Genomic DNA, 15,692 nt, shown 5'->3' with positions numbered 1-15,692 from the left:
TTGCTGCTCCCACAACTGGGATTGAAGTCTTTTCAGAGGTAGTGTAACTTGTTTGCAACCACTTACCTTAAAAAAAAAAGTAAATCCAATTAACATTTTTTCAGTGAATAAAACCTCCAAAAAACCTAACCTCACCTCCTCACGGCTTCCGAACAGACTCCAATCCACATTCAAATCACCCAGTTTTCTCTGACTATCATTCTCTACCTTAAGATCCAAACCCCAACCGAGAGCCGTTCCTACAGTACATTTAGAAAGACACATTAGCAATTCAGAATGGAGAGTTCATCATACACTCAAAAAATGACATTAGCTATTTGTTCGAACTACTTATTTAAAATTAGCTGAAACCACACAATTCATGTTTTTTTGGGAGACAACTCAATTGTTTTATGTTCAATCCACTTAAATTTGTAAAAACGAATAAATTAAATTAATTCCTTTTTGTTTTCCCAACACATATGTGACCCTAAACCAAAAAAACAACCATACTTTTTTTTTTTTTTTGGAAATTGAGATTTATACATAACGTTAAATCTGAATGAATACATTTTCATTGATGTATGTTTGTTAGAATAGGACAATATTTGGTCGAGGTGAAAACTATTTGAAATAAAGTAACTAAAAATTTAGAAAAAATTGCTTGTTGTTATGATCGCGAGCAGTGTTGCCCTTGCAGATCGCTAGAGAACACTCCCTGTCATTCACACGGACTACAGATCCCATCATGACCTGCAGTCACACATCTGGTTCAGTTCACCTTCTGATTACACAGCTTTAGACTATCAACACTGATTACACACTCACACACACTATAGCTGCGTCCCAAATCGCATACTTATGCACTATTCTATGCAATTTTGTAGTATAAATAGTGCAAGTAGAGTGTTCACACTGAAAACTCTAAAAAGTGCACTTTAATTACCCGGATGATACACTCATTCATCCGGTAAAATGAAGTGTGTAATGATGGACACTTCACGCACTAAACGACCGCAGGTTTGCTCATGTAGCGGAAGGGGCGGAGCTATTGGGCCCACATGTTGTATAACTTTATTTATTTTGGATGGTGAAAGCAAAATTCTCCAATGAGATTGATTATAGCGCCTCCCGATGGTGAATGCAGTTATAATCACGGCAGGTATTATTTGATAATTTATTTCACTGATTTGGCAATCGTCAAACATCATCAGGGAAACGGTCTGAATTTCTGCTAAGCAAAAAAACATTAATGCTCCATTTGGGAAGACACTACATACATATACTGTGCTGTTGAGTGTGTAAGTGCATAAGTACATAGTGCATGAGTGCATAGTGCGTTTGGGACGCAGCTTCTATAAACCCTCAAGTCACTTGGCTGTAAGTGAACATTTCAAAACAGTTTTCCTTGTTTTGCCTTGCTGTGTTTTTTACCTTTTGTTTGTTTAACATTTATTGATTGTTTGCCGCCCGTCTCGACCCTGTTTAGTGTTTACTCTTATGTTTTTTTGTCTTGTGTGTGTGTGTGTGTGTTTTTTTGTTTTTTGGTCACACTTTATTTTGATGGTCCATTTGTTGAATTTAATTCATTGTATCTACATGTCAACTAATTCTCATTAGATTAGAAGTAGACTGTGAAATTAGGGTTAGTGTGTTGACATGTACTAGCAAAGTTCCTTATAGTGAGCTAAATGTCTGTTGAAGGAGCAGTATCAGCAGATATTAAGCAGACAGTCTACTAATACACAAATGGACCCTAAAAATCAAGTGTTTTCCTTTTTTTTATCAGTAGGCTACATTATTTAGATAAATTGAAACAGCCTTACAAAACTATATTATTTAATGAAATAATTAATGATAATACACATCACATTCGGTTTTTGGCCAAGCACAACCAGAATTTTTAATATTGACTAAGAATTTAAATTTCGGTGTCTCCCAACATCCAAATAATTTTAAGTGTTTGGAACCCAGCATTTTTGTATATCATAATATTAAAACTGATACGAGTGTGAAGAGATCAGCAGTTTGCTTCACAAATCAACCTGTTAGTTCTGGATAGCTTTGCTGGAACTGTGTATAATCATATGATGAGGTCGTGTGTGTTGAATCCTGATTGTCCCACTGTGCTCGGTGTGTGAAAATATGTGACCCTCTCTTTCCGCCATAGAGTGTCCTCACAGTCAGATTCCTGGGAAGCAAGTGTAGCTAGAGGTACAGAAATAACAAAGCAAGATATGAACTTAACATAGTTCATGTAGAGTTTTATGATGCAGGCAGATTAGAGGAACTTCATGTGGACAAAGAAGGTTGTTATCAATAGTGCAGCGGTGTATAAAGAAGTTCTTACTAAAAAGCTACTTTCAGTGCAACAAATTGTAAGTGTTCAAAGCCAATGAAGTCAAATAAATCAAATCAATATGATTAAATCTTTGCTGAAAAATCTGCAGTACACTGAAAAGAATGATTCATTGGATTTACTACCTTTTAGTGAGGTAAATGGTTGCAAACAACTTATATGGGCTAAATTTAAGTAAATTAAGTTGAACTGCTAAATCAAGGTTGTTTGTTTAAATCCAGCCCATAAAAATTGTTTGCAACCATTCATTTATTCATTTTCCTTTGGCTTAATCTCTTTTTTTTACCACAAGTGGTCACCACAGTGGAATGAACCGCCAACTAATCCAGCATATGTTTTACACAGCGGATGCCTTTCCAGCTGCAACCCTGCACTGGGAAACAACCAAACACACGCATACATTATGGCCAATTTAGTTTATTCAATACACCTGTTCTGCATGTCTTTAGACTGTGGGGGAAACCGGAGCACCCACGTTAACACAAGGAGAACATGCAAACTCCACACAGAAATGCCAACTGACCCAGCCGAGACTCAAACCAGTGACCTTCTTGCTATGAGGCAACAGTGCTAACCATTGAGCCACTTTGCAGCCACTTACCTTAAAAAAGATTTAGTAAATACAATTAATAATTTTATTCAGTGTGTACAATCTGCAACATGCATTTCTAACAGGGATGCACAGTGTATCAGTGACCATATCAGTATCAGCTAATAAATGCTATTTATAATGTTATCATTATCGATCCGATAACATATTTAGATCGATATCTTTAAGCCGATACATTATGCATTATTTGTGCTGGTCAAACCACTTCACCTTCTTGCTGCCCCCAACTTTTTTTATTATTTTACTGGTATGATGGTTTATTTTTAAATGACTTGGTGGGTTTATTATTACACTCTAAAACCCAACAGTCAACTTTATAAAATTAAATGAGTGCAGTTAACTCAAAATTTACTGAAAGTTAAATCTACTCATTTGAAAAAAGTCTTGAACTCAGTGTTGAAGGTAATGAGTTAATTAAATACCTCATTACTTCAGCTTAAATGGAGTAAGTTCACAGTACTCACACTGTTAGCCCGGATTTCATGTCTAATGATACAGTTTAAGTGCAAAGTACTAATTTAATATTAGGTTCATTACTATAACATTTTTAGCGAATTCTACTTTTTTGTAGACAAAGTTTATTGTATGAATAACTTTAAGTACAATAGACTAATGTTTTAAAAGTTTTTGACTGACCACCCCCCTGCTCCCAACCTGACTTGCTGTTGAGGCAACGCCATTTTCTCGTGGGTGCAGCAGCAGGTGATTTCAGACTTCTGGTGAGTATACTGTAAACATTTTATCCAGTTTTTCTTTTCGGCTGTTTGTGAATACAGGAAAACACTGTTTTAAGTATGTTTCGCTTTAAATGCGTGGGTCCTGTTTAAACACTTGCCATGCATAGATTTGTTTTTTTAACTCAAATGGTGTGTAGCAATCGGTTTTCTCAAATGGTTTGAGTTACCTTAACTTATTGGATTTTACAGTGTATTTATTTTATTCATTCATTCATTGATTCATTCATTCATTTTCTGCTGCTTTTCTGGGGCCGGGTCGCGGAGGCAGCAGTCTTAAAAGAGAAGCCCAGACTTCCCCCTCCCCAGATTTTCCTCCAACTCCTCTGGGGGGATTCCGAGGCGTTCCCAGGCCAGCCAAGAGACATGGTCCCTCCAGCGTGTCCTAGGTCTTCCCCGAGGCCTCCCCCCAGTGGGACATGCTGGAACACCTCCCTAGGTAGGCGTCCAGGAGGCATCCAAAACCAAACCGAGCCACCTCAGCTGACTTCTCTCGATGTGGAGGAGCAGCGGCTCTACTCTGAGCTCCTCCCGAGTGTCAGAGCTTCTCAACCTATTCATAAGAGTGCGCCCTGCCACCCTTCGAAGGAAACTCATTTCAGCTGCTTGTACCCAAGATCTTGTCCTTTCGGTTATGACCCAAAGCTCATGACCATAGGTGAGAGTAGGAACGTAGATTGACCAGTAAATTGAGAGCTTTGCCTTTCGGCTCAGCTCCTTCTTTACCACAACGGACTGGTACATCGACTGCATTACTGTGGCCGCCTGTCAATCTCACGCTCCATCCTTTCCTCACTCGTGAACAAAACCCCGAGATATTTTAACTCCTCCACCTGGGTATTTGTTTATTTATTTTTTGTCAGGTGGTAGATTTTTTTTTATATATAAAAGAAAGTTGACCATAGAAAAGAATAGTTGACTAATAAAGTTTAGAGATCAGTTCAAACTTTTCTGAAGTAAATGTGACAGGACATTCAGTAGACACATTATAGGGAATGATGAATCATTTCTCTACCTGAGGTATTGAGTGATTGAACACCAGCGCTTGTTTAAAGCCAGAGTTTGCACTCAAGATCTCTGCATCAAAAGCCAAACTGCTCACACCAACCAGAAGTTCTGCAGTACATTTAGCTGAGGACTGTGAACGGCGCAACTGTAAGAAAATAAAATATGTCGGGCAGTTTTGAATAACATTTCATAAAAAATGAACAACAAACCTTTTATTTACAAAATGGTAACTGGCATAATGTGGTTATGTATTTTATTTCACATTACAAAATGCACATTGTATGTGGAGAGTTGTCTGAATAATGGAAGATTGTGCATGAATATCTTAACATACAATTTATCAAATGAAATATGGAATGGCACAAAAAACCAACCATCATATAGCGCATGTCAGGTGAGTATCAAATTAAAATTTTCTTTTAGAAACTTGTTGCTTATAAAAAGAGTTCACAACTGTTACATCAATAGGAAATATGCACAGTAATGTTTGTGACTATTTTCAATTTCATAACGTTGCTTTTACAGCTTCCATAATTTAATTTAATTAAATTAAACTTAGGCATTCATTTAGTTGTTCAAGCTAAAATCGAGGTGAAAGTCAGTTTAAACACAAGTGCTGTCAGGAGCAGCAGATTACTAAAACGTCATTGAAAATACTAATTTATTCATTTTTTTTCTGCTTAGTCCCTTTATTAATCTGGGGTTGTCACAGTGGAATGAACCGCCAACTTATCCAGCATATGTTTTACGCAGCGGATGCCCTTCCAGCTGCAACCCATCACAGGGAGACATCCATACACACTCATTCACACACATACATTACGGACAATTTAGCCTACCCAATTCACCTATAGCGCATGCTTTGGACTGTAGGGGAAACTGCAGCACCTGGAGGAAACCCATGCGAACATAGGGAGAACATGCAAACTCCACACAGAAACACCAACTGACCCAGTTAAGCCTCGAACCAGCGGCGTTCTTGCTGTGAGGTAAACGTGCTACCCACTGTGACAACATGCAGCCCTCATTGAAAATACTGTGGTAAAATGAATTTCCATATTGAAGGAAGATTTACTGTAATGCATTGATTGTTGTCCGGTGTGATACCCAATTTATACCGTATCTCAATCAGGGATTGAAGATCAATGATTTTCACAGATCTTAAAGAGGACCTTTTTACAAGACATGAAATAAGTCTCTGGTGTACCCAGAGTGTGTATGTGAAGTTTCACCTCAAAATACCCCAGCAATAATATGTTATAACTGTTTAAATCTGGTCCTTTCAGGCTTTAATCCAAATGGTGCCATTTTGGTGACTGTCGCTTTAAATTTAAATGAGATTGTGCTCTTTTCAAAAGAGGGCGGAGCTACAAAAACCTATGCCTCAGCATATTGCAGCAAGTTTAAAACAGGACTAAAGTTATCTCTGTGAAAAACTGAAAATATTAAAAGAAATATCTCAGAAGAGAGCAGTCTATAATTCTCTTAATAGCAGACATTATCTTTGGCAGGTTTGGCAAAAAGCTCTAATGGTGGACGGCTGCTTTTCACTCAGGGCAGTCTATGCAAATAAGGTAGAGATCATCACTACTGGGCAGAACATGTAGAAAAGGGAGAATGTCAATCAAAGCGTTTCTGTTTTTATGAAGTGTGAAAAATTCATTAATTTTTACCATTAGGATAAGAATTAGTATCAGTACAACCAAAGAAGACACAAATATGACAAAGACCTTAAAAATTAGCTTTTTTGGGTAGGTCATACTCATCACACTCACACTCAACACTTATATAATACTATCTAGAGCAGTGTTTCTCAACTGGTGGGTCGCGACCCTTCAGTGGGTCGCAGAGTGTGTGGTCAAAAAAACAACAAAAGTTTAATTTTTAACTTATTTTGACTTTTATTTTGAAATGCGTGCACAACAACCCTAGCGCTTGACATGTGACATTTCATTTAATTATAGCAACAAATTTTTTAAAGCGCAAACACTACCCCAAATATGTGAAGTATGAATTTAAATATATTGACGGCAAAAAAGACTTAAAGCCTCAGTGTGTTATATGTAGGCCCACACAGAATCTGAGTACGCAGAATTCCACAAATTTTCCGCAGAATTACGCAGATTTTTAGCCCATCATTAATTCTTTTTATTTACTTGAGTAAATGTGTAAATCTGAATTTATTCAGTTTTTTATTCAGTAATTGATTACTTTTTATTTCATATATTAAGGTTTTAGTTTTGATACTCCGCTGGATACTCCCAAAATAATTCCACAAAAATCAGCAGATTTTTACCAAAATTCTCTGCAGAAATAGCAAAAAACATCCGCAGATTCCGTCTGGCCCTGGTTATAAGTAGCGAGGTGCTCTCACAAGAGAACACGAAACCTTCTAAATGAAAACGACATTTAGAAACCAGACAACATGTTTTATTAACTGTTTAGCTCATGGTAACTGAACCTTTCCTTACCCTAACCACTGTTTACAGTATTTGTCGTTTTTACTTTGTAATAATTCTACAATTTGATACATTTTGTTAAATGACAGCAATAAAATGTTGTTTATTTGTAAGTCTTGGTGATGTTCTATTGATTTATCTGTCACTACTCGTGTATGGTAACAAATAAATACAAATTAATTATAATTTTTAAAATTGTATTTAAGTTCCAAAAATTTATGTCGCGGCTTGATGACCATGTAAAAACGTGGATCCCATGGCCAAACCAGTTGAGAACCCCTGATCTAGAGAACTGTTTATCTTTTTACACAAAATAATTAGTATTCAATGGTATGTATGCTGTGCAGTATTTTCAAACATAGGAATTAATGACTGTAGAAATAAATGTTTAAACTTAACATCATACCTGTGATTTTGAGTAAAAGTCGTACGGAAGGTATGGATGTAAGGCTGGTGTGTTGTGGGAAATGTTGAGCATTAGCCCAGTGCTAAAAAAAAAACACATCAAAATGCATTCACACTACATCACAGAAACAAGACACAAACATTTACATTGACGCCCGATTCACACATGGCATCAATAGCTATGTTTCCATCCAAAAATGCGAATAAACTTTATGCGCAAAACTGGATTGTTGCATAAAAGTTGTGCGAATGAAGCAGCGTTTACATCCAACGTCAAAGCGAACAAAATCGTCACTTCCTGATTAATTGGCGCCAAATATCAACAGTAAAAACTGCATTTGCTGCAGTAGGAGAAGCTGCGTCAATCTTTTTAAAATGAACGCGCCTCATAAGACAATCCTGACAAGCAGTGAGCGCGCAGTGGCGTTTGAAGGTGTCAGACGCGGAGCACAGGCGCTCTTGATTCTGGAGGTCATTAATAATATAATAACACTAATACTAAAATGGTAAGGCGTTTTATAATGACCAAAACAACATTTCAGATGTTTTATAATGTGCTCAGCCTGACGTTTTATCCATTCACATAAGGTGCGTTCGACTTCATGCAGCGCTGCGCAGATCGATCGAAATCTGTCTTAAAGCGGTGCATTCTGGTTAGAAATCTTGTCCGGATTGATGCTGCGCCGACGCCACGTGACTGTCACATGTGGCATCAAAGTACCGCGACAGCGCTCCGAGATCAGACGGCAAACTCAGACCGTGCAGCTTCTGAAGAGCGACTGCAGGAGCTTTGATGACGACACCGATATTACACGATTGGCCGAGTTCACCACATGACAACAAACACATGTATTTCGGGTTTATAATTGGACAAATTCCGATTCAAAAGTTTCGAAACAAACAATTCACTTTTCACACCCTCTCTATCCTGTACACATCTTGCTTATTAAAAGACTACAAATATTTTACTGCAGTAAAATATTTTACTTTTGTTAAATAATCTGGTTATAAAGGTTATTTGCACAGGTTTATTTTCAACTTTTTTATACAGACTATTTACTGCATTCATCTCCATGAACGATTTAAATGATATATTTTAGTGAATAACCTAAATATGAACTCAAATAAGTCTTACAGACTTGAAATAAAATAATCATCATCATTGATCCTGCCACCCTAAAGCTCTCTTAACAAATTAAGTTAAAGAACTATTTTATTAAATAGCTAATTATAAAATGGTTTTATTATTATAATATAAATATATATTTTATTTCCTGTCAAGCAGTTTAAAGGCTACCTGCTCTTTCTGGGAAACTTCTACATCGCTCACTTATTTTACCTGTTTTCAACACGATCTTTTTGGATTAAAATGCTTTTTTGAAAATTCATTCATTATCCAAAATAATGTCATTTATTAAGACCTAATCAAAACACCTAGTTTTGCTTTTTACATGGGACATTTTTATATCTATAAATGTACATATATGTAAACCCTTTTTTTAGCAGATTCAAACAAGAAGTATTAGCCTAAAAGAGTGATGTTTAACTCCTAGAATTTATGCTTATTGCTTTGTATTTAATAGACCTGTTCGTTTTATGTTTATATTAACCTCTCATTTCCTCTTATTTCTCTCATGCATTTGTTATATATTTTACTCATAATTCTCTTATATTGTTTAAAAAGGAAACACAGTTTGTAGAGACTGTATTCTGTTTTATTTGTAAATGTTTTATAGTTATAAATAAAAATAACAAAAAAATGTGATGACGCCATGTGATCGGTCATCATGACTGCAGCAACTTTGAGTCCCGAAGTGTCCAGCTGTCCGTCTTGACGGCTCCATTCTCAACTCCGCCCCCGCCTGCGCTCGGCTAATCTTGTTGATCACCGGCTGCAGCTGAGCTTCATGTCGAACGCACCTAATCATTTTAAGCATCACATGATCTCTTTTAACAAAATCACATGACCTTTTTTAATGCGCATGCTGGAGTTTATGCAGTAAAAGTGTTTCCATCGCAGTTTATGAGCATCTTTTATTATCGAATAAAAAGTTTATCCTACCCAGTTAGGCGCATAAGTTTTTTATGCGCATTTTCAAAATGTATGCGCATCATGGCGTTTCCATCAACTGGAACGTTTTTTATGCGCATTTGCATAAAATAGGTGGATGGAAACATAGCTAATGTCAACGCTTGATGAAGAGCGTGTCTGAAGTTTGGTCTGATGCGATCATCATATCAGTGTCAACCAATAAATTTATAAAGCTCAACAGGCTATTGTCAGTGTTTATTACAACTCTATTTACACTGCAGATCTTGATGGTCAATTGCGATTTTGGGACTGTTTTGCTGGGTATTTGGGACTTTTTGCTGACCTGCTAACATCATCTTTTAAAAGTGACTTGTATATGATTGACTGTATTTACACAGCACACGGCAAAGGCACAATAAGCAGGAAAAAAGAGCGGGCGCTGACTAACAGCTGATAATAAAAGAGAGCTCTTTTCGCCATTCCTGTATTTAAACTGTTCACTGTGTTTTATTTTTAACTGCTTTTTGACAAGTTGCTTTACTATAGTTTAGTACTTTACTATAGCCTTTTTAGTTGTCGTGTATGAGATTTAAGGTTTGGGACTCTGTTGAAGTCTGTTCTGAAAGTGTCAGAGTTGACGTCATTCGTTACAGTTTTTAAAAGATGCACGACTCGCATTGACAGGTGAAAATCTGATTTACCTGCTTACACTACAGACACAAGGACACAGATCCGATTCATATTGAATACATTTCCACATATGAACAAGGCATGAATCTGATTTGAGTAAAACGGAATCCATGTGAAATCGGATACAGTCACAAAATCAGACTTGACCATCAAGATCTGCAGTGTAAATGTAGCCTAAGAAGTTTAAAACACCACTCACTTTTTAAGAAAAAAATAAAATACATTTAATGATGGATGAGAGTTTTGGAGGAAGTGTATAAATGCAATATATTCAAATTTATTATTAATAGTGCTGTCAAAATGAGTCTGTTAACGCATGCGATTAATTTGAAATAATTAACTTGTTAAAAAAATAAATGCAATTAACGCAGCTGCAGTTTTTTTTTTTCCTGTTGTGGCCGACGGTTGTTTAACATGTAAGCAAAAATTTGGATAAGACCAAGGAAGCACTTTTTGAAGGCAAGTTTCAGTACAAAATAATTAATGTCGTATCACCAGACTCTCCAGAGTTTCCTCCAAAGTTTATTTAATTTCGTATGTTTCATTTTAACTTTGGACTTTTGTTTTAATGGAATTTGATACCGCATGGCGAAAGGAAAGAAAAACCTCCGCATTTTGTGACTTGGTGGTCCTTTAAGGTAATCAAAAATCACTGTTTACATGGTATACTATTAATAAGAGTATAAACTTAATCATTAAAATAATTAAATTAAATAATAAAAATCTGATTTTAATTAAATAATCTAAATCTGAGTATTGGTGTTCATGTAAATGTACTCAGAAAGTGTCAGATGAAGTGGTGAGCTGTCAAAGACAGCGCATTCCTCTGCCTTTCAGCATGCGCCCTCAAATGTTTCATTAATTTGACGTGTTTCCCCCTTTAACGCAACTTTTGTAAATTATGTGTATGTGTATGTTTCACATTGATGTGTCAGAATCCTTGTGAAATACAGCAATAGAACGCTTAGTTTAAGCAAATTTGATGAACGCGATCATGCGTGTTGAATCTGAAGGGAGTCGCTCCGGCTGCGCTGTCCTGCGGGCGTTAATTAGGCACCGAAATGCATATGCTGATTCAGAAATCCTGCTTGTGATCCTGCCTGTTCTCACTCTCAGCTCACATCATTCAAAACAAAAGGTCCACATTGTCCCCCGATAATGTCAACAGACTGGACTGTTTTAGCAACTTGCTGAATGTAAAGGAGAACTTAATAAAATTGTTTCTGCTTAATAATTAATGTTCTCAACTCAAAGCAATACAACTTTCCAATGAGTGCAATTGTTCAATACTTTATTATTATTATAATTTTCCATATCTGCAATGCCTGTATTTTATCTTTTTTTTTGCAGTCCAACATGCAAATCATTTTTTCTTTATTGGCATTGAATGTTTTGAAATTCAATTGGCATTAACATGCCTGTGTTTTAATTTCTGTAATAAATATGGCTGTCAATCCAGGATCTTGATGGTTTATTGTGGGTATGTTTTTTACATGAAGAAATCTGTGTTACAAGTTAAACAAAAATTCTAATAAACAATTATATTTTGAATTTAAATAGTTTTTGTCTTGTGTTTACATTACATTTTTTTTTATCGATTGACAGCACTAATTTTTAAACATGCAAATATTTTGGATGATGATGTACTTTTATTTAACGCGATGTAAACAATAAAGGCAATTTAGATGTCAAAACATTTAACATTAATAGATATACAATTAAAAACAACAAACAAATTAGTACATAAATTAGATACGATTTTCAGCATTAATGTAGGATACATATTAAAAAGAAAATAAGAATATTTTGAATGAAAATTTCAGATTCAGTGTGCAATGACCTTAATTGAATAGTTCAGCCAAAAACACTCAAGTATTCTGTCATCATTTACTTGTTCTAGGCCTGTCTGAGTTTCTTTTTTCTGTTTAACACAATAATACATTTAGAACAGGGGTGTCCAAACTCGGTCCTGGAGGGCCGGTGTCCTACAAAGTTTAGTTCCAACCCCAGTTAGACACACCTGAACCAGTTAATCAAGCTTTTTCTAGGTAGACTAGAAACTTCCAGGCAGGTGGGTTGAAGGAAGTTAGAACTGGACACCGGCACTCAAGGACAGAGTTTGGACACCACTAATTTAGAAGAAAACTAGAAACCTGCAATCATTGACTATCAAGAGATCAAATGGTTGCAGGCGATCAGCTTAAAAATATCATCTTTAGTGTTCAACAGAAAAAAAAAAACCAGCACATGCGGCTGAGTAAATGTTGAGTTAATTTCCATTTTAGTGTGAACTATCACTTTATCTCTAAACAGATATTTTCAATAAGACTGCTGTACCTGGAGATATTGTGGTGACCTTGAAGATCAAATGAGAAAGCCGAACTCTGAAGATTTGCTCTGACCCCAACCTGCACACATTTCAGTTCAGAGTTTAGATGTTCTTCAGCGTATGACATAAACAAAATGAAATGACCACAATGTTCACTGATCCATTCTTAAAAACGTAGGAAGCATGAATGTTCTCTCTGCATACCTTCAATGTGTCTTTTTGATCTTGCTCAGAGCAGATGGCCAGCAGGGGTCCTGTGTTGATCCCCTCTGTGTAGTTCACCTGTAAAAACAAGCCTCTGTGCCTTCAGTTTGCTTTGCCCGTAGGAGAGGTTTATGGAATCAGAGGCATTTCCCTTCAACAACATGGGAAATGACCCAGGGTGTAGAAAAAGATTCTGGAGCATCCATATTGATACTTCTATACTCAATTGATGCTTAGTTTTTCTGCCACAAATGATTGCAAATGATGTAATTAAAGAGTTAAGGGTCGTATATGTATATATTTGGTTTGTATGGATGTATGTATATATATATATGTGTGTGTGTGTGTGTGTGTGTGTGTGTGTGTGTGTGTGTGTGTGTGTGTGTGTGTGTGTATATATATATATATATATATATATATATATATATATATATACAACAATTCTGTCTGGTTCTCGAATCTGATTGGTTGATAGCTGTGATATATTTAATATCGTAATATCAGCACCCGTACAACCTCTTTACCCTTTGTGTATTACTCCGCCCACATACAGCCAGCAACAAGCAATCTCTACAGTTTGACAAATATTATTGTAGTTAGACAACAAAATATACTTTGGAGGCTTTTTAGTCAAGAATGTAGTTGTTTAGATTGCAACTATGCAGTTTATTTGCAAGAATAGTACCTATTTTAAAACATATATATATATATATATATATATATATATATATATATATATATATATACATATTTTTTTTTTTTTTTTTTTTTTTTTTTTTAAATATTTCACAAACGATGTTTAACAGAGCAAGTAAATTTTCACAGTATGTCTTATAATATCTTTTCTTTTGGAGAAAGTCTTATTTGTTTTATTTTGGATCGGTCTTTTTTAAAATACTATTAGTTGGGTTAAGGGAAGGAGGAGGTTGTGTCAGTCAGTCAACAGCGGCTTTACAGTAAAAAAAAAAAGTGTAAAACTGTAAAACTGTAAAAGTGCTTTACAGTAAAACTAAGTGTACACAGCGACCTCTGGTGGATTTGCGAGAAAAAAAATGTCATTCCTAGGACTATATGTATATGAAGGTACATTTTCAGAATGAGCCTGGATTGTGAATTTTGGTCACTTGACGTCCCCAAATGACGACCCAAATCTAATCTTATGACTTTGTGTGCTTACTAGGGGCAAGAACCCTTTCATTTTCAATAGGTTCTGACTGCCTGCCAGTGTTTTCTTGTTTCGTGATTGAATAAAATTGAAATTGATCCCAACAATATCGATCCTCTGGATCTTTTTTTGTTGTAGTTGCGATGTGAACTATTATTTACCACTGTGAATGATTTTTATGTATCTGTCTTTAGATATATCTAGAAACATCTATTTTTATTATTATCTTTGTTGTTATAAAGCTTGGTGAGAACGGGCCAAAATATTGAGTTTTGTTAGGGTGACCCTGAATCCTCAAAGGTTTAATACTACGACAGGAGGAGTCTAAATCGACAGACAATCTCTAAGTCGAATATTTACAGAGGTAAATCATAGATCAAGCTATTTTGGCTATATAATGGTTTGAATTTCACAATAGAATACACATTTCCTCCCATTAAATTAATATATTATCATAATGCTGTAAAAAAATGTGAACTCAACATGTTTACATGCATGAATAAATCCAACCACCTGTGAGAGATTTATGTTTCGCTTTCTATGGTCTGTGACCAACAGAGAAGCATCTATAGGCAACAGGGATTTAAATCATTCCAAATGTCTGTGATGAGAGAGCGTATTTAGAATTTCTTAAAGTGTGAAGACACTTTGACACAGTTTAAGCAATACTGAAATGAACTAACTTAAATGACTTTTCTATTATTGCTTACAAAGCTGCTTTGACAATTATCATTGAAGAAAACAAGTCACAGAAGTCGCCAATAACACAAGGGCGATTCAAACATGACAGAATGTTCTTTTCTTCCTATTTTTTTATTATTTGGTCAATTAACCCTTCAATAAGCTAATAGATCATTAGTGTGTACGAAAGAAGTACAGCAGAATAAAAGGCAGCGTCTGTGCAGCTCAAAAAAAAAGACCAAAACAGACCCCACAAAAGAGGTTTATTGTGACTCATTCTGCATTACGCAAATCTTGACGTCCGTCTGTTCACAACACAGCAACTTCTTTGTTATCACACACCCAGGAAGTTCCGCCAATTTAACAACACAGAAGAAGAAGGTATAAAAGAAATGGTACACAGACTTTAATTTCCCTGCTGAACAAAAGCAGCATTTGCTGGTAAAGTATGGTCAAAACCAGCATCAAAACAGACCTTTCCAGTATATGCTGTTTTTTTTTTCCAACACAGGCTCATTAGGAATATGTGTTCAGGGTTACATTTTTTAAAATCACTTATACACTCACCGGCTACTTTATTAGGTACACCTGTCCATCTGCTCATTAACGCAAATGTCTAATCCGCCAATCAAATGGTAGCAACTCAATACATGTAGACATGGTGAAGACGATCTGCTGCAGTTCAAACCGAGCATCAGAATGGGGAAGAAAGGTGATTTAAGTGACTTTGTATGTGGCATGGTTGTTGGTGCCAGACGGGCTGGTCTGAGTATTTCAGAAACTGCTGATCCACTGGGATTTTCATGCACAACCATCTCTAGAATTTACAGAGAATGGTCAGAAAAAGAGAAAATATCCAGTGAGCGTCTGTTCTGAGGGTGCAAACGCCTTGTTGCTGCCAGAGGTCAGAGGAGAATGGCTAGACTGGTTCCAACTGATAGAAGGGCAACAGTAACTCAAATAACCACTCGTTACAACCAAGGTGTGCAGAAGAGCTTCTCTGAATGCTCAACACGCCAAACCTTGAGGCAGATGGG

At 36.1% G+C, this 15,692-nt stretch overlaps 1 protein-coding gene across 10 annotated transcripts in view; it reads right to left on the bottom strand.

Annotated features, from left to right (window-relative positions):
* apoltp (apolipoprotein lipid transfer particle homolog) overlaps positions 1–15,692 on the bottom strand; it is a 597,023-nt gene that overhangs the window by 64,071 nt on the left and 517,260 nt on the right. For all 10 annotated transcript variants that reach the window (XM_087240371.1, XM_087240372.1, XM_087240368.1 and 7 more), the window contains 6 exons: positions 12,810–12,887; positions 12,614–12,684; positions 7,556–7,637; positions 4,698–4,835; positions 2,025–2,187; positions 136–239 (listed from right to left, as the gene is read on the bottom strand). In XM_087240371.1, coding sequence (XP_087096497.1) covers positions 136–239; positions 2,025–2,187; positions 4,698–4,835; positions 7,556–7,637; positions 12,614–12,684; positions 12,810–12,887 — 636 coding nt within the window. The remainder of the gene's footprint in view (positions 1–135; positions 240–2,024; positions 2,188–4,697; positions 4,836–7,555; positions 7,638–12,613; positions 12,685–12,809; positions 12,888–15,692) is intronic.

Source organism: Danio rerio, chromosome 2, assembly GCF_052040795.2.
Source record: "Danio rerio strain M-AB ecotype USA chromosome 2, GRCz13ab, whole genome shotgun sequence".
NCBI lineage: Eukaryota > Metazoa > Chordata > Actinopteri > Cypriniformes > Danionidae > Danio > Danio rerio.
This window is presented reverse-complemented; position numbering and strand designations above follow the sequence as displayed.